Source organism: Lineus longissimus, chromosome 11 (genome assembly GCF_910592395.1).
Source record: "Lineus longissimus chromosome 11, tnLinLong1.2, whole genome shotgun sequence".
NCBI lineage: Eukaryota > Metazoa > Nemertea > Pilidiophora > Heteronemertea > Lineidae > Lineus > Lineus longissimus.
In genome coordinates this window covers 15,146,329-15,165,486 of record NC_088318.1, presented here as the reverse complement: position 1 = coordinate 15,165,486, position 19,158 = coordinate 15,146,329, and the positions used below count along the sequence as shown (strand labels likewise).

The 19,158-nt window shown below is 42.2% G+C and overlaps 2 protein-coding genes across 2 annotated transcripts; both read left to right on the top strand.

Annotated features, from left to right (window-relative positions):
* Window positions 1-976: 976 nt before the first annotated feature.
* LOC135496147 (uncharacterized) lies at window positions 977-2,584 on the top strand. The gene is made up of 2 exons (XM_064785294.1): window positions 977-1,076; window positions 1,578-2,584. The coding sequence occupies exons 1-2, from the start codon at window positions 988-990 to the stop codon at window positions 2,272-2,274; spliced, it is 786 nt and encodes a 261-aa protein (XP_064641364.1). The 5' UTR covers window positions 977-987; the 3' UTR covers window positions 2,275-2,584.
* Window positions 2,585-3,178: 594 nt separating this feature from the next.
* LOC135495661 (protein APCDD1-like) lies at window positions 3,179-17,964 on the top strand. Its single transcript, XM_064784493.1, has 5 exons — window positions 3,179-3,446; window positions 4,408-4,537; window positions 5,845-5,998; window positions 9,965-10,517; window positions 15,930-17,964. The coding sequence occupies exons 2-5, from the start codon at window positions 4,492-4,494 to the stop codon at window positions 16,701-16,703; spliced, it is 1,527 nt and encodes a 508-aa protein (XP_064640563.1). The 5' UTR covers window positions 3,179-3,446; window positions 4,408-4,491; the 3' UTR covers window positions 16,704-17,964.
* Window positions 17,965-19,158: the final 1,194 nt, after the last annotated feature.

Here is a 19,158-nt window from a genome sequence, read left to right as displayed (position 1 = left end):
AGAATTCAAGTCCCAATCACCGAGTATCACGAGGTTCCGATGATCTCGCACTCCCCGAATGGGGTTTCGTTGTGACTGTATTATGAACGAAGTCATCTTGAACCAAATCATTTTCCTGCAAACATCAGAAATCTCGTGTCGATAAAGCAACTCCACCCTGTTGGTCAGATTATAAATCGGTCGTCGTCGGCCTTACTTTACGACACTCCGTACGCAGTGGACCAGCCTTGTCCCTCACCCAAACATAAGGAGATCAAATTGGGACGCAATGGAATACGCCGCGGGAGTCTACACTCTACCCCTTCTGGCGGAGCAACTGGAGAAAGAGCAAAACAGGTCTCGTTACGAATCAGAAAATCCTCTTGTGAAACCAGCCCAAAGTTAGCATCTACGATATAGGTATTTTTCAACCGCATACATGCAGTTAATAAAACGGTTAAATGAGCAGCTATTTGTATCTTTTTTTCTCTGTTTGTTATCGTCAGAAGAGAAGAGCGACACTGTCTGTACGATACACAGGCCCTCTTCCTTCTAAAGTATCAGGTAGAATTCACGGTCATACAATTAGTTACTGCAATAAGTATCGCCGGCACGTATTTCAGTTCTGCCGCAGGAGTTCAGAGAGCAGCACTGATTTGGAGACGTTCCGCCCCATATCTATTATGGCATACCATTATTGGCGCAGACGATATTTTGGGCTTGTCGTTTGGTTGATATAGGTATTTGGCGTATATATATGTACATGTAGTCGAGGGACCCGCATTCGAAGTTGAAGAAGATTTCCTGCCGTCGGGATCTGGTTGCGATTGCCCAAGGACGCAAACATAGGCCTACTGTATAGGTCGAGGGGCGCCTGTACAAAATGCCTCCTTTACGTGTCGTAGGCCTATGTGAAACAGACTCACCAAAACCGTCCAAATAACGTCTATACAGTATATTGATTTTGTTGGTGCTGCCATCTTTCACCCAAGCAACGGAAATGCCAGGATGGCTTCGCCTGAGCCGGCGTGTTTTGTGTGTGGTGTTCATAAGGAGGTTCTGAAGCGTTGTACTCGATGTCGCTCTGTGTTGTATTGGTAACTATACTCGCAATATACAGGAGGCTTACTAGAGACACGGCGATAATGCGAAACTCAACAACCAAGTCCAGAAAGTCGCGTGGCAGCTTGCGTGTTGTGCATGCAGCGTAGCCTGTATAGAGTGGTTGCACGTGACGTCATCACCGGCCATGTTGGAGGGACAGACAAAAGAAAGCATGCCCAAAAGACCATAACAACACTTGATTCAATTAAGTCAGGCATGACAAATCATTGTTCTGCCCTCCAACATGGCTGACTGTGAAAACACTCTATAGTACATAACATGTTAAAGTATGCACTGCACGTGTAGCGTGAGGCCTTCTATTAAAGAACAGTAGCATGAACTGCAGATTAAAGAACTTGTAGTTGTAGCACAGTATGATTATTGTACACATCTGTATAACGGTACGCCTTCTGAATTGCAGGCACTGATCTTGCCCAATAACTCCAAATTAATTGTTCTCGCAGTCTTGTTATAAAATGTGTTCCTCTTTTTAGTTCAAGGGAATGTCAGGAAATGGATTGGCCCAAACACAAACTCATGTGCAACCTTGGAAACAGGAGGCCTACTGACACCCAAAGTACATTAATTAACAATTCCTCAACGCAACACAGGGATACAGGAGATTCCTATTCATGTGGATCAAAACATTCCAAACCTGTATACAATACTTCAGTCGACTTTAAAGGAGCTGCTCAAAGTCTTGGAAGGAGGACAGTAGATGGAAGTGTTGAGCAACAGGTTGAAATACCAGGTTTAGTGGAGGATAGTGCGCAAGTGACTTATTATGAAAAAGACAAAAGCAAAGCGGACGTTCCAAAATTAGACAATTCCTTGCCAACATTGAAAATAACGCTGAAGTGCGATAAAGAGAAGTACAATGTTGTTTTAAATATTGGCTGGTCTGGTGATGATATGATGAAACATATTGCAGGGTCTGTGTCAGTGCCATTAGATAAGTTGAAATTAATCCACAAAGGGAAACTTGTTGACCAGACGAATGTGAAAGAATTCTTAAAGGATAAGGCGGTATTTCAAGCTTTTGGAGAGAAGACGGAAAATGACACCGGGCTGGATGGTAGGGACATTGATGTGTTGATGACGCAGCTACATGTTGATCGAAACACTGCAGTTAAGGCGCTGAGAAAGTCGGGAGATCTGATGGATGCAATGTTAGAACTTGGATCGAAATAAACTTGCAGGCAGGAAAACTCACTTCAGTACATGCAGTATTGGCCGTGATAATGTATGTCTTGACGAATCTAGACAAATTGAAGAACCCGCAGCTTGATATGTACTTGTATGAAATATTCCAAACACATATTGTTAGGCCTACTTGCACGATTGCCACAGGTCGGAAGCCGCGTTCGTTCACCATCGCAGTAGTCGTGGCATATTTCTTAATATTTTTAGGCTGTTACTTGAAACTATCGCTTGCGAGACATGCGAAAGGAGAGGTAAAAAAAGATTTTGCATTTTTAAGATGCGGTTATCGAAGAAAAAAGTGGAGAATGAAATAAATTAATTATATCAATCTACCTCATGTTTGTTGTATTTTTGCTGATCTGTAAGCTCAGACGACCAGGTGTTCTGATCATTAGCACGACATATATAATGTGTGGTTGCGACTCGTAGAGGGCCTTTGCCAGCAATGATTATAAAATTACATTTGTGTACATTGTAGCTGTTTCTAATAAAACGTTCCCTTGGCTTGTTCCTACTCTTTATCCGATTGGGTGACTTCTGTGCAAGCTTTTATTCATTATCGTGATACATGTACGAGTAACAATCCTACATTGAATTCAAATTATGACACCCAACACAGTACAACATGCCGCAATTTACAAATTCAAAACTGACCTCCTAATTCCGCAGTTCAAACAGGCCGGAGGTTCCTAACTTTTTAAAGCGGTAAAAGTGTTGGGCCACCCTAACTGGTTATGTAGAAACACAGTGATAAAATGACGAAAACGTTTCCAACGCCCCACTATCACGGAAGTGGACCTCGAACACTGGTTATTCATAATCAAATTCTCAAACCAATGGGACTTGGGCCAGGTTTTGTAGCGCCAGAAGTAAATAGTTGTGGTTTACTCGCTCCTGCTCATTCAAGATAATTCATTCACTCGAACGACGTCGTGCTAAACGCCCGTATAGTTGTTGTTTAGCAGTTTATCCGATTTCAGGTACTTTTTGGACTTCATCGTGCGGAATATTGAAGTAGATTTATGCTATTCATAGTTTCTGTAACTTTCATATGATAGTGGATATTTATGAAGTCGAGAGTGTGGTAACCTGACGTAACTGGCAACCTCTGCTTGCCGGTTTCATAGTCAAATTCGACCTCGAAAAGGATACAAACTCAGGTACATCCGATTATTCTAAGTTCTCCTTGCATGATAAAAGCACGATTTAATAGCAGCTAAATTTGTGTTTGTGTACGATTTAACGACTTTCACAAACGGTACCGCGGTTTTAACAGCCGCTATAAAGAAATTATACCCCATTGGCCGATGACCATGCATTGACCATATTGCTCGTCTCATGCTATATCATGCGACGAGTAAGTCCGCTTCTCAAGCTTATTTCAATTCATAGCAGCGGAAAGATAGATACACCAATCGATTTATTGCATTAAAAGTAATTAGTACATTGGCTCTTTGGTTAGGATTCTGTGACAGTTTCCTGGTGTAAGTTTCAAGGATAAGTGGGACTCTTCTGGGCCGGGAACGAAAGCTTTGTTATTCTTCGTTATCGGGCGGATGTCAAACTTGTTGGACGAATGATATTGATATTGATATAAAGAACATTCTCTTACTTAAAGGCCTGAAACTTGATAACATTTGCGAGAGATTACTGATGCGATAGAACAAGCTGACGCCCCAAAAACTTGTATAATTTTGATTTTGAATAACTCCCATAATATCAGTCATAGGCCCCCTATATTTTATTCGCTGCTCTGCCAGTGATCAAAATCGCCTAGCATGTCTTATATATTGTATATTATGAAGCCTGCGTATTGTGTGTCTGAAGGTTGACCCGTCGCCAACATTATCGTGAGGATGTCTTCAACCCCGGAAACATAATTGGTCATCTAACCAATTTGCCATCACGAAAGGAAAGAATTGTCCTAAATCTTCACGGCATATGTGCTCCTGTGGTTTCTGCTATTTGATATATAGTGACAACACTAATACAAGCCATAGTTCTCGTCATAATGACCATACAATCAAGAACAAGTATAATTAGCTTGTAACCCAGAAAAATTCTTCAGAAACCCTCGGAAATGCCTGGGCGCCGTGTGACAATATAAATTCTCATTCACAGGTTGAATTTGGCCTCCCGCACTGGGAGAATCGTCCATTGATATTTTGCTCAGCACCCCAGTGAGGTCGGAAGGGAATTGTGACCATGCGGAGCATCGCCATTGTCACGGGGCTTTTGATCCTGAATACAGGTGAGTCTCGTTTAAATTGGCACCACACGTCGTGGCCAATTGAAGTTTGTAATGGTTTCGACCCCAGGACTGGCCTGTCTTGGCTGGAAGTTCCGCTTCTTACGCTAACATGCGGGCTATCGAAGTGAATGATACGAATTGACGCTTTTTGAGGCAGTTTTTTTATCAGCCCCCTCCACCGCATCAGTGGTATGACGAAGCTGGGATAACGCGATTTGCATGAAACTTTCTGCCGTACATTACATGTATACATGTATATGCTTTTTATTGATACCATTTATCATAGATTATAAGATGTGCTCATCAAAATATAAGCCACATATAGCCAAAATACATGTAATCAGCGCATACCCTGACAAATTACACTGATTAGATACAATTACCTGAGTATAACCTGGAGGATCAGGCAAAAGTGAAGAGAAGTAATTTGGAGATAGTCAATTTAAGGCCGATTTAAAGTGACAGCATCTACATTTTTAAGTAATAAAGAATGCGTCAGTTCTGTTAAGACTTACAAAACACCCCTTATCACGTAGTCAAAGAAAAGCCAAGGAAAGAGAAAGGCACTTTCATACAAATTGGATGAATTTTGACCAGTGTTGGGAGTGCGCACTTAAGTTCTGTCCCCATGCAAGACCAACCCACCGAAACCTCTTCAAACTTGTCAACTTTTTGACAAGTTTCTTGTCACATCCTTATCTCCAAAACCGTAACTTCCTATTTTCCATATATAAACGAGCCACTTTGTATCACTTGGATGGATCAGAATCAAAGGGAGCATGTTCTGCTTAGGGTTCTTCAATCTAAATGCCCTTCTAAATTCTTCTTGAAGCTAATTATCTCAGTGTGCAGGTTGGCAACTTGTCCTGCGGACTTGACCACGTTGATGCCAATCTCGTCAGGTTTATATTAGGGCGGGCTCCCCGAGCCGCAGGTTTTTGAGGCTTTTTCGGCCAACACCGTCAAACATTCATCCCGTAGAGGTTTTTTGGTGAAGGAAAAAAAGACTAATTGTGTTTGAGATTCCATCTCAAAGCAATCATTGGCATAATTGGGGCTGTCTTACGGTTAAAAACTCATTGAAAGGCCACTTGCAGGTTAAACTAATACGAGTAGTCTGAATAAAGTTCAATTCATATATAACATAAAGCGAATTAGTTTTCTTCAAAGCCAAACACTTGTCGTTGCTGTTTGTACGGACTACAAGTATCATCATACCCCCACGCCCCCATGGAACCCAGGCCTATTCCCCCTTCGAAGCATCTCTTCATACACGTATACTGATCATAGCATTTTTTGCAACATAGGTTTTTGGCTGGTCTGCTCTAAAAGAACCAAATGGCACATAGATGAGATATTAGCAGACGAAGATAAATGCGATGGTATATTGAAACATGTGGAGAACTGCCACGTGACGGCCCAAATACCACCTGACGTCACCGGCATATGGACTTCAAAAAGGTAATTTGTACTCCATCGTGGGCTGTTATAATGATAATAATAATAATAATAATAATACCCAGTGTAGGCGACCTATCTACTAGTACCCGGCAAAATAACTTCTGGACCGACTGTGTAATTTCTTCTTACTGAATAAACGTACAAAATGGTACTTTTTTAAAGATCCGGTTAAAGGCGGAGGTTTTGTGAATTCTAGATGGAACGTCCACGCAAATGTTCATCATTGTACAACATGTAGCACTAAATGTGCATGTCAGCGCGGAAATATGACCACAGTTTACGATATTTGCCGTAGAAATGTTGATTGGTCAAAGCAAACACGCACTGCAAACACTCCAAACTAATGTCCGGTGGTCACATATTACTAATGTCATGAGGTTTTACAACTGAGGAGGACGTACCTGTGCTCTAAAGGGGTGATGATAAGTATAGGAGCTATAGGGGTCAAATTGGTCATCGTTTTGGTGACGAATATGATTCAGATAGGGGGCTGTGTCCTATGGTAATAGTTTGGGTGCCCTCTGAGATGGCAAAGATCCCTGTTGGCGACTTTGTGTAACTAAATTCGACCTACCTGACTCAATCAGATTGCCACCGCAGTCGGTAACAAGCCATGATATTGATACTCAATCAGAATACCTGGCACCGCAGTCAGTATCAATCAGAATACTCGGCACCGCAGTCAGTAACACGGACTCATTCAGGATACCATCGCAGACAGTACATTGTAGCTGGGTAAAGTTTGTGTTGCACGGCGCGATGGTCATTGCGAGGAATGTTACAATGTAAGAAATGTAAAAACACGCATCTGCTTTTTCTCATCCTCGGGCTATTGAATTTTGCCACGAAATCGTGCTTGCGCGTGAATGCATCCAGTGAAAGTCATCCCAATACAAACCAGATCTTACAACTGACAACATAACAAAACCACCGAGTCATTTTTAAATGTCATGTCCAAAATGTTTGATAAACTAGCGAATCAAATCCAGGCTTCTGCTTGTGCCGCCATACATAGTCTTCACATCGTCGGCCTTTGCTCAGTCATAAGTCAAAGTCATGATACATGCATTGCCCTCCCCGCCTGAAAACTATAGTTTTAAAAGTATTCCACTCACAATCCCCATTACGCTTCCTACATGATGATATCTTCTTAGTTAAATTATAACTTGGTATCATTTTGAAAGATGAGCTACATGTACTTGCATATGGCTGAGAAAGAATTTTGGAAGGGTGACCGTTCTGCCCGAAGGAGGGTATGCTCTCGCAAAATTAAAGGAATACGAAATTGTCCTTCAAAACTCAGCAATGAAATGTCAACAATTATTGTGGGGTGAATACTAACACCAACCGTTACCGGAAAGACCACTGTTATGGCTTTATAGAAATAACCCTGGTCTATCAACTGGCAATGTTTTAATGGCAAAAACTGTTCAAACATGAGAGGTAGTTCATTCTTTCTCTAGTTGTTCCGATGATGGTCCATTTGTAAGAAGACGTGATTTGAACAAAGTGATTGCGCCTCGGCGTGAGTAGATCAATGACATTTTTGATCTGCCCATGTGCAAGAGTGTGACTTGGTTATTAAACCTACCACACCTGCCGATTTGGGTGTCCCTACCAATATTTGTCTATTTGTCAGAGTGTTGTTGCAGAAAGATTGATTGGGCGTAATTGGGTCGAACAGAATTTTAGAAAAATTATTAAAATCTAAACCGGTGTGAATGTAAACGTACATGTAGTCCTCATGGACTAGTGATTATAAAAAAGCCCCCCCCCCCCCCACGGCCGTCCTCCCCAGAAACGATGATGGCCAACATTTGGCGTTTTAGCAATTCAATCGAGGTGGAGGTGGTAACTCAGCATTCTAAGCCAAAGCAGGAGCAGTCTAGGCAACCCATCCCATCCCTCTTAAAAATATCAAATGCACAAATATTTTTCAAGACATAACATGCCCCAAATAAAACGAACTGGTACCATCACGAGACATCTTTAACGAATAAATAGAATACCCATTAAGTCATTAACATCCTCTGTGACTGAGGAATGCCGTCTGTTAGCCGAAAACCAATTTAGTCATGAAAAGTTCTGACCAAAGCGTTCAGTGTCCGTAAACGGCAACGAGTGCATGGTTTGTGTTTATAAAGGAAGGATAAATTAGAAATCTTTAGTGCCTTTGTCAGATTACAACCTCACATTGCCTTTGGCGACGAGATTTTGTTGACATTGTGCTTGAGACGAGTTTTCTTGTTTGGCATTCGGCTTTTTTGCGAAGTTATTTTGCATTACCAAATTCTTGTTGAATATAGAAAGGGGCTTTCATTACGCAACGTACATTTGTATTTTTTACTCAGAGATATTCACGACCTGGAATCATGGGTTTAATTTCACGGACCAAAAATTATTAAAGATATCTGTCCGCCATTGTTCGTTTATCTGGCCATCATTGTCCGTCTATGATCACGTGATAATGTTAGACCACACATCCCAGTTGGTGATACTGTGCCACATCTCAAAGCAACACGCACTTATCTTTTCAAGAGTTTTCCAATGAGATAAGTTAATATTTTGTTGGTGGTTGAAACTACTTCACGTTGACACCGAGTGGTGAACTACTGTCATTTGGATGGCAATGGCAGGGGGAGTACCATGTTAGGTAAGAGTTACACGGGAACCCAATCGCTAAAAGGGACTCTTCATCAAAATTGTCATCCAATGGAAATAATTTGTTTCATATGAATTTAGGGACTGATGGCATGACAGCGAATACGGTCTTGTCGTCTCAAAAATCGACGGAACGTAAAAGCCTTTAAGGCTCTCGTATTTGCTTGGTAGAGAATACTTGCCCAGTCAGTCAGTAGGTGTTTGGTGACAACACAGGGCTTTTCCAAGGTAAACAGGTTATAATGGGACAATTCTCAGGTATCATCCACATTGTGTAAGTTTTTGATCTCAAACATAGTTTCTCAAAAGCGAGTATCTCCCTCAACTTATCTCGGGACAATCGGATTAGAAGGCCATGGCCGGGGGGCACTGGCGGCTTCTCTGTGCACGACCGTGCCTTCTTCGCAGCCGAGTTCCTTACAAGAATAACATTATTTACTTTTAATTTCTATGAATAAAGAAAATAGTTGGGTATGTGCATGAAAAATAACCTACGGGCGGTCCTCATTATTGTCACAATTAAACCAACACTCGGTGAGTCCACGCCTGCCCTGAAATTCCACAGGCAAAAATTGTGCGGTATACATTTACATGTTATGATCGTCAGTGAATTGAAAATTGAAAATCTTTCGCAGCGATATCCTTAAATGTATACCAAAATTGTCTTTTCAAAATGTTCTCTTTCTTGAAAACGTTTTTAATCAACTTTAATTCCAAATGGTATCCGTAACCCACCCAAGCGATGTAGAGCGACGATTGCAGTAAAATCTGTTGTCGTTAAGTAACCAAAGACAAGAATCCGTGAACCTCTATGTATTCACGGAATTGTGGCCATCTGTCCATCTATCAATCGGATGAGGGACAATTTAATTTTGGAATATCGAGCAAAGTGGTGTAATGTGTCCCCGAGAATCAACTTTTGAATTTCCCTTACCGTGGCTGGAAATTCTAAGCCTCTGAGACCCGGTCCTCTCCACGATTCATGAGACCCTTATGATGTTTCATTGAAACCCAGGTGTTTGCTGAAAATAAACGCCGGGCATTGACATCCAAAATTACATAACAGGAACTTGACAGAATCTTAAGCAGGAATGCGATACCCACTTTCATCAGAAATTTCGAGCCAGCAAAGTCAATAATATCATTAAAGGTCGGTAGTTTTGACAACTACCGACCGCTGATAATTTGGCATAATTATTTAACTTTTTTTGCAGAGTAGCAGTGTCATTGATTGCAATATATCCGGATGATGTAAGATTTTAGTAAACATGAAAAGTTAATGGCATATGAATTTCGTATTTTCAGGTGTGAAACTAGACCTGGGCCTGAATACCTTCTCCGTCGATACAAGTTCGGGAACAACTCCATATTTGAGGCACATCAGTATTTCTACAAGGATTCTCAATGCTCCAGTCCCCTTTACGGCATCATAGCCAAAGGCTTCTACAAGCCCACGAGGGTGTCTTGGATAGTCCCGGGAGGAACTGAAACGGATTATTACCTCGAGCACGTCATTGTCATACCCTACCAACCAGAGGTAGCCAAATCCATGCAGGACAGGGTGAATAGGACCTGTCCGAATATGCTAAACGAGATCTGGAAACCTTACGTCCCGTATGAGATTTTTAACTATGCAGAGTTCCCGAGTGCTGACTCAGATGATTATATAATCTTGGACAAGGACTGTACTCACGCCATGGGGTTCAATATGCACGAGTTACAGCTGATGAGGGTGGAGATGAGGCAGCATCTGCAGCATAAGAGAAGGGAGCTATTCCTAGGATCTATTGGTACCGACACCGAGTCCCGCATGGAACATCGCCCAACCAGTTATCAGGTGCCATTACTCCATGTTCAGGTGAGTTATTCGTGACAGAGCTGCTCCTGTGAAAACGTAATGGGCATGGCAGAGATTGCCACGTTTGTAAACCCTCTCTCTCCTCCAGCATGATAAGTTTCTACAACAAATTGCAATTATGCCTGTTCAACAAAAAAATACCGACATTGGAAACTGTTCTCCTTTTAATGGCTGGGCCTGTCAAAAAATGGATACCTCTGGTTTCCTTATGCGTTTAAAGTTTAATGGTCTTCACCCCTCATCCACAATGGGTGCATTTTCGTGGGCTGTATAGTAATTCATGTTTTTGAGATTAAGGAGAGGCCTTGATTAGAAACATATAGTACTGGATACGTTTGGAGCACGTATTACAAACCTATCTAACTCTAATGTTAATCAATCTACGTAGTGCCTGCTGTTAATGTGATGTTTGTCCGATTAGCCTAACAAGATAAACCAAACGACTCGAGCACTCAACGAGTCTGAGCGTCACTGCAGCCATGCACAAGGATAACCTGTGCTCTGTTTACGGTCTGTAAAAAGGTAACAAATCACATTACAGCTGTTGATATTGAAATTTACAATCGACTGTTGTTTTGATATTGATCAACGCGAGAAATCATTGGAGACTATTGCTTAGGGAGCTTAAATTGAAGATGTTTTAAAATGTCGGTGTTGTTCTGAAGATGATGATTCGTTGAAAGGTTTGTTCAGGCAGTACCAAGTGGCAGCGTCGGTCTCTTGAGACGACTCCATTTTTATTTTACCGGAGGGTTTGTTGAACAAGGCAAGTTAACACTTCGTTTAAAGCCTGCAGAACGGCAACATGCATTAGCTAGACGTCTAAAAGCACTCTATGTTATTTGTTATATCACCAAGGTATCTAATATTCCTGTCAGAATATATTTTCAGGAACCCAAACGTAACGAGTAAGCAATTGCACACATATTTCTTTCTAAATTCTCCGACTTCTTGTTGCCGCGAAACGAATATTACATTTTGACACTTTCTATCATCAGCGCCTGCACCAATCAAAGAAGCATTTTCAGATGTTTCATATCCGAATTTCCTAATTTCACTTTACTACGACCAGGGCTAATACCGCTCCAGTGGTTGAATCTGGAATCATACTAGATTATTGTGGCAAATTCCATCAGCGTACACATCACGTCACGTCCAAGCATTGAGTACGGCAAGATAGACGTGGCTTTGTCTAGATTGCCTCCAATTACACATGAGATACGGCTGTCAAAACAAAAGAGGCTAAAAGCCTCATGCATCATGGTTAAAAGGCTCGAAGTGTGAAATGACTGCCTCAAGGTTCGCCCATCTGTTCGTTATCACTCACGGTAGACATTTGATTTCGATACCTAAGCCCAGTCAGGCCGACGGCTATTGATGCGCTGCCTTGGCGATATCAATGGTTTAACGTCGGTGTGCCATATATCTATCATGTTGATATGCGTTTGGCATACGTTTCTTCCCTCCCCGTTGCCCCGCTGTTTATTACCGAGTCTTTGTAAAACGCCTGAGGCCGGGATTAACAAAAATCGGTGGCTTTTGATCGCAGAATCTACAAAATTGCCCGATCCGAGCTCAAAATATACCGAAAAAAAGCAATTGGTTGTCATTGTTTGGGGCGACGTATTGGATGTGACAGCGCATATAAAGATTGTGTCGTTCCACCCCGATTTGTTTTCAAATCCCCTCGATCATTCAGACTAAAGGGAGTACCGATTTTCCGGTAGAATTAATCTGGGCATTGGCGGCCATAAATGGAGCATCAGCCCACCTCGTGACCTCATAAGGAGACCCGAAAAACCGGCGGCAGGACGTACGTACTGGTAGTATTACTGAGCCAAGGATGCTGTGATGAATTTGACATGATGACATCAATTCACGCCATCCATGGCATGGTCATCAAAACGGCGATAGGCGCCGCTGCAGGTAGAAAGATCTCCTTTTTTGGAGGTTCGAGAATCAGTCATTAACTTTGTAAAATCTACTACTTTGTGTGCCATCTGTCGACGAACTTTTAAAACCAGTGATTGCCGTCATTTCGAGAATCCGTGTTAAACCCCAGTAGCTGGATTGACCTACCAAGTTCCGTGGACACGGAAATGAAATTCTGCCGAAACCAGGAGGATTTGGACACGCCGAAGACACAGCAATCAACAGATGGAATCACAAAAGAACACGAGAGTCGGCCGACAGATGGAAGTACGACTATATATAGTCACCCAGCGAGTAGGTGACTGCCCGTAATAATGCGGTATATGGTGACACCACTTTCCAAATGGAATGCCAGTCTAAAGTACCATTTCTCAAGTGCTCTCAAGAAAACCGCAACCTCTTCTATCGATGTCAACGACCCAAAGGGCAACATCCTGGGCCGAGTCAAAGCCCTTGTTTTTGCTTGAAATACCCGAGTCCTCGTTCTCGTCCTAGTGGTAACACTCTTCTGAGCGATCCATCCGAGCCAAGTGAATGCGCTGTCGAAATATTCCCCCTAGTGTGTATCAGATATTAGAATATTATGCACACCAGCTCTTGTATATACAAATCAAGAATCACACAGCTCGTATGAAGGTCTTATGTGAGACCTTTTCATAACGAATTCTACAAATAGTGCAGTCTTCCTTCAATACAGCTCAGTCCTTCGTGATACGATCGGCTGTTCAGCGTGTCACATCCTTGAGTGGCCTGACGATTATCCAGTGTTTGCATTCTACTCGCTATGTGTATATAAGAACCAATTCTGCCTGCTGGATGAATCTTTCTTGGGTGTCAAGTGATATGCCTAGATTTAAGTACCTTTTGTAGGCCTATGGGAAAGATAAACTTCTTATTGAATATCTTTTCAACTGGCAAGACTGACTCTGTTCGTTTAACTCATTTTTGGGGAGCATATTCAATTCGTAACTTAGTCGCCCATAGCACGGGGCTGTGATGATTGCTTCGGCCTATGGCCATATCATGTATGAAGAGCTATAGCTAGTAATCTTGGAAATCAAATTTCAACACCGATTCTTTCCTACATTGCCACCACTACATGGATGTGAGAACTGTGGAACGAGGGGTCACCCTGGCGTTTCCACTACATGTATGTAATTTCACCAAGTACAATGTACATGTGATAAAGGGACCACCTTGTTTTGTCCAATTTTAAAGCTGTTGTGTTAAGGTTACCCGCCGGTTACCTATACGTTTATCTTCCATTCTTTCTCACCTGGGGGTTGGTTAACAATCTTTTCATGCCATCGTTTTGTTTCGAAATCGATTCCAGCTTCGGCCACCGATTAAAATCATACTGCAAGGGTTATCATCGACATTGATCGGGGAAACCAAGTTTTATTACTTGGTTTCCCCGGATCCTTTGGACCAAGACATCAGACATTAAGTCGCCAGTCCTATTCCAGCAAGTTTTTTGCACGATTAAAGATCGGAGTTCAGGTTCCAAAACATCGCCTCCTATTGGTCACCTGGACACCTACACATGGTCAATTAGTGCTTTCCATGTCTAACAGCAGTCACTGTGGTGTTCTTCCTGTTCATTTACTACAGGAGGTGGACTGATGGCGTCACGTTGTTGACAGGAGTTGCAATATTAGCCGAGACAACTCTGCGCAATAGGGAGTGGAATTGGCCATAATTATTAAAACAGCAAATTCACCTTCATAATTAACGTTACCAAGGCCGTCAATGATGCCCACACCCAACTCGGTTGTTAATCATGTGGGTTTAGGCCCAAAGCGCAAGAAAATAAACTATCGGTACTAGGTCAACACATGGAGAGGACTTCCTCGGGGGCAGACATTGGAAACCACACCTTGTGGGCAGAAATGTTCCGCATCAACTCAGGTGCATCCACGTGATCAGCCTCCTGCGAACTACATGTAGCATGTCCGGAACTAGTTACTCATGAAGCCGACCCGTTCCTGCCGTTATTGTCTTGGCTTGCATCTGTAACTCTCGTGTTTAATATTAAATTTTAGTTCGAGAATATTCGTCTGGTGACGTATTTGATTTACCTGTGAATTGACGTACCGAACGACCTGCATACCCTTTTTAATTCTACGGGAAAACGACTGGAACCCAAGTCCAAAGTCCGATGTCGTTAGAAGCGGCTTGATCAGCTGGAATACTGCTTCACTTATCGACTGAACTAGTATACTCGATATCGATTCTTCACTTCAGTTGCTTTAATCGAAGATATCATAGCCGGTGTATGGCAACATCTGCCTCTGCGTCGAAGTGAGCGACTTCCATGACACAGCGCCATCTTAAATCACGTCGACAAACTGCTCAATAATCGCCGCTCACGGTATAATGTCAAGCTTGATACAGGCATTTAAAAGATAGAAAGTAATAATAATTTGAAATGGCACCAAAAGAAAATGAGAATGCCACGTTTGTTGGTGCACTGATCAGAGATGACTGTTTTCATGCATGTGAAGTGTTGGTAATTATTTATGCTAACTACGAATGGCACGACAAAGGCCTACTTTGTCGTCAATCGCCGCTAAAGGCGCCACCCGCTAATCTCCATCAACAGTCACAGCGGTAAAGCAGACGTGCTTTCATGATGCTCTGTCGTGTGGTAGTGTTTGATGAGACGCCCCACACGTATATATATTGTCATTTAAGGCGACCATATTTCCACAACAAAAAAGCCTACTTATTATTGACAGAAATATGCTAAGGGAATATTAGTCAGATCGCGCAAGGTGAAAAATGATACTGGGAAGGTCATTTTCACGTGATTATTCCCGTGAGTAGTGTTTTGGGACCACACGGAGATGGCAAACACTGCTTCGCTATGATGGCATACCAACTATTGACAGCCCGACGAGGCTGAGTAAATCTCACAGCAATGAGCAATATCTCCTATTTTTCTTTACCGGTGTAACATCTGTGGTTGTTACCCATATTTCAGTTTTTCATACAATACACAGCTAGAAAGACTATGACTAGGGAGACACAGAAAAACGTGTCAATCTATCTTTCAGGCTTACCAAACGATGAAAAGAATGCTCAAAAGTGGAAATTCGCAAAAACGTTACACCTGTCCAGATTCTGATACACTGATAAGCAAAGGAAAATATGACAGTTCTCTTCAAACACCAGTCCTCTGTTTTCAGCTGATACCACACTAGGGCAAGATTTACGAGTTATCGCTTTTCAGAACGCCATCCTGACAAATGACATCTCAAACGTAACTGCCTTCTTGAAGCTGGTATCCCACTGAAGTCAATATCTGCGAGATTAATTAATTAGTGTGCCAGCGCGTTTCTATTTCAGTATAGGATTTCATCGACCTCTGCGACATGATCTCGCAGACAGTTACACCTGTGTGCTCCATACTTTAGCTTGTTACCATTTCATCTCCCTTCGTTGTCGACCTCAAATCTGAAACTTTGCTTTCTTTTTCAGGCCAAAGGCTGTTCCGTGTGCCATAACGTTGCGAACTCCGATGACTTCATTCCGCCAGAACTCCCAATTCATGAACCACTCCCGATCAGTCTTCCCGGTGAATGGGTCAGCATGCGATGTGAGAACAGACCAAACGGAATCTTCCTCACCAGGCAGTTCCAGTTCGATCAGGACCAGCGCACATGGCTAGGGCACTACAGGCATTTCACGGACCCCGTTTGTAGGCAACCAGCCTTTACAATTTTTGCTTGGGGAACCTACTACGCAGGCCCCGAGTCGACCGTCGTTGATGGCAGTTACAACTACGATTTTAAAGTCATCCAGATAAAGATTACTCCTCAGAACATGCCCACTGTTCGAGCTCTAAATAGTAATGACAGAGACGACTGTGGAAAATCTAGGTCTTGGGAACTCAATCGCCAACAGGATGTCACCTCTACAAATGGTTGTACTACCCTATCTCTCCGTGTGCCTTACATTGAACATGAGATACTAAAGACCACGATCCATCATAAGAAAATGTGGTTATATTTTGGGGAAAGGCCGAGTGATGGGAAAGGTCCTACCACGCCAAGAAGGCGGGCAACATCGTTCCAGGCTCCTCTTGTGAAGTGTCGGACGGTAAAGCCCCGGGGTTACAGCCAAAAGCATGAGCCAAGGCCAGTGTTGGACCTGCATTATAACATTTCGCCCCTCTCCGCATCAGGGGCATTAGTGGTCAGTTGGTTGAGATGGAATTACTGGCTTCTCGCGATCGCTCTCGTACTCCGGTGAAGAGGAGTGTTCTGAGAGACGAGATGTAAAAAGGCAGCAAGGGACTTATGCAACAAATGAGACATCACAGCCTGTCGTTACTATGGTGGAAGAGTAATAAGTGCCATCATAACATGCTGGAAGACGTACCAGAAAGATTGACGCAAGGATATTTTAAATTTTGGGAATTGTCTTTCATTTGCATATTTTTTTATAGACAAAATGTGTCTTGATTTCGTTAGTTTTGCAAGATGGAAGTAGCGTAGGACATATCTTTTGGAATGGTCTTGTACCGCAATTATATATTCTATAAAGTTTGGTTAATTCGTTTCACAAAACTTAAGGCATACAGAGTGCTATTAAGTATTGCTAAATGCACGTAGGCGTACATGTATGAAATTACGCCAGTAAAGACTAGTGGCTCTAGGAAGATGTTTTATATGGCCCAAGTTTTGCGAAGCAGCCTAAATGTATCCTCCCTTCATACCTCGAAGTGGAGGAGAGTTTGTGTTTTGTGGTTTCGAAATCGGGAAGTAAAAAACAACGCTGGGGTCTACATGTAATACTGTGTAGACGCTTTTTAGCCGGTGTAAAAGTAAAAAGTGTCCCCCCTGGAAAAAGTGTCCGGCCCTATTGTATTCTGCAATATGGTTCTATAGAGACCCTGACCGTCAATAGCTCAGAGATTGAAGCGCATAATAGAATCCTTTGTTCCCGGACATTTTATTCGAGGACATTTTAAACTTCTACACCGGTTTTGGTGCGTCTGTTTCACATCGGCCTACTACACGTAAAATAGGCCTTTTGTACAGGCGCCCCTCAACCTGCTAAATAGCGTTTACACAATATTATATGTAAGGTACAAGCGTCTCAGATAACCATGGGACTCAGTGCTTTTTAGACTTGGACGGTGCCACGTTTGTTGAAATGGCATTAGACAAGAGCGGCGCTATACCAACTGGGTCTCAGTTGGATTATGTAATGTGATATTCTCTTTTGTAAAATTTAGTGGACTAACTGGCGTAGTGGTTAGAGTACAGGACTTCTGATCGAAATGTCGAGAGTACGAATCACTTCCGAGCTGTGCGCATTGTTTTTGACAAGTTAGATTTCGGTTGGGTGTATGTGCACTTGGCAGTTGCTGCTTAACAGCTCAAAAGCACTACAGGATGCTGGAAATACATTATTTGTAAAATTGGAGGGTTGATTTTGAATAGCGATTTTGAATAGCTTGGATATGCTGTAAGTACTGTGAAATATTTGAAAAATTCGAAAGAATTATTTTGCGTTTTTATGCCTCATATTTACGACAGCGTTTTGGTTTTGGCCATGGCCTAAAAGTGGTTTGACCGCATGACACGAGGCAAGGAAACTCAGCAATGCAGACATCGCCTTGCAGGGCGCTGTAGAAGACAACCAAAAGCGTGGCAAACTTATCGTTGAACCTGAATTACAGACAGTCACCTAGTGACAATATCATCTTTGTTTATACCGGTGAAGAAGCTTGAAATGTCCTGGTATGGAATATCACTGGAACAACGGATTCTAATATATGCGCTTTAGTCTCTGCGTCTCTGCGGAATAAATATATACTATCATCGGTCAGAATACAATAGGGCTGGACATTTTTTTCCAGGGGATACTTTCTTCATCCACACCGGCTGTAAAATCACCTCAAAAGATTATACAAGTCATAATCCCAAATGACCACTCCTGAGAAATCGATGTCTTGCCGTCTGTAGAGCCTATTGACAGCGTTATTGTTCCCGAATTCAACAGACAACATGGTGCAACAATTGGCGCAGATTTCACCAGAAACAGCTTTCCCCTTCTTTGTTTAGATAACAATTGGTAAGATATCTCATATTGAACCTAAAGCTTAATTCTGCTTAGGTTTGCGCGATTTTCTTGAAACACGTTGCAGCTAAACAATGGCCTTGTTTCTCGCAGACTCAGAAAAACAAGAATGACGTATAAGCATGGTACATGTGAGCAGCCATATCAAAATTGCTTGAACCCAAAAGAGATAAAAAAACCCTTTTCATCCCTCCTCAGACCCCTGCCCGCGAATTTATTTCTCCGCCTCACACAAATGCTTCTGAAATGTTCTACACCTTGTGAAAACCTCAATGGGCTTTTGATTTCCCTGGAAAACCCCTAGGTATTGCATATTAGTATGTGCAGACAAACCAAGCTCAATACTCTTACTTTAAGGGTGTATGATCGTAATATAATCTAACTTTGAAATTCGAATTAATTTGCTTACCGATTAAAAACGTTATCGAGCAGTGCTGATATTTACCTAAAATAACGCCCCCCCCCCCCCCCCCATCCCCCTCCAACCCACTCTGATAAGACGAAGTGGTAAAATTGGCTCAATAGTTGAATCACAGAAAAATATATTAATGAAATATTAATGAAAATATATTAATGAAATATTATTGAAAATATATTAATGAAATATTAATGAAACTGT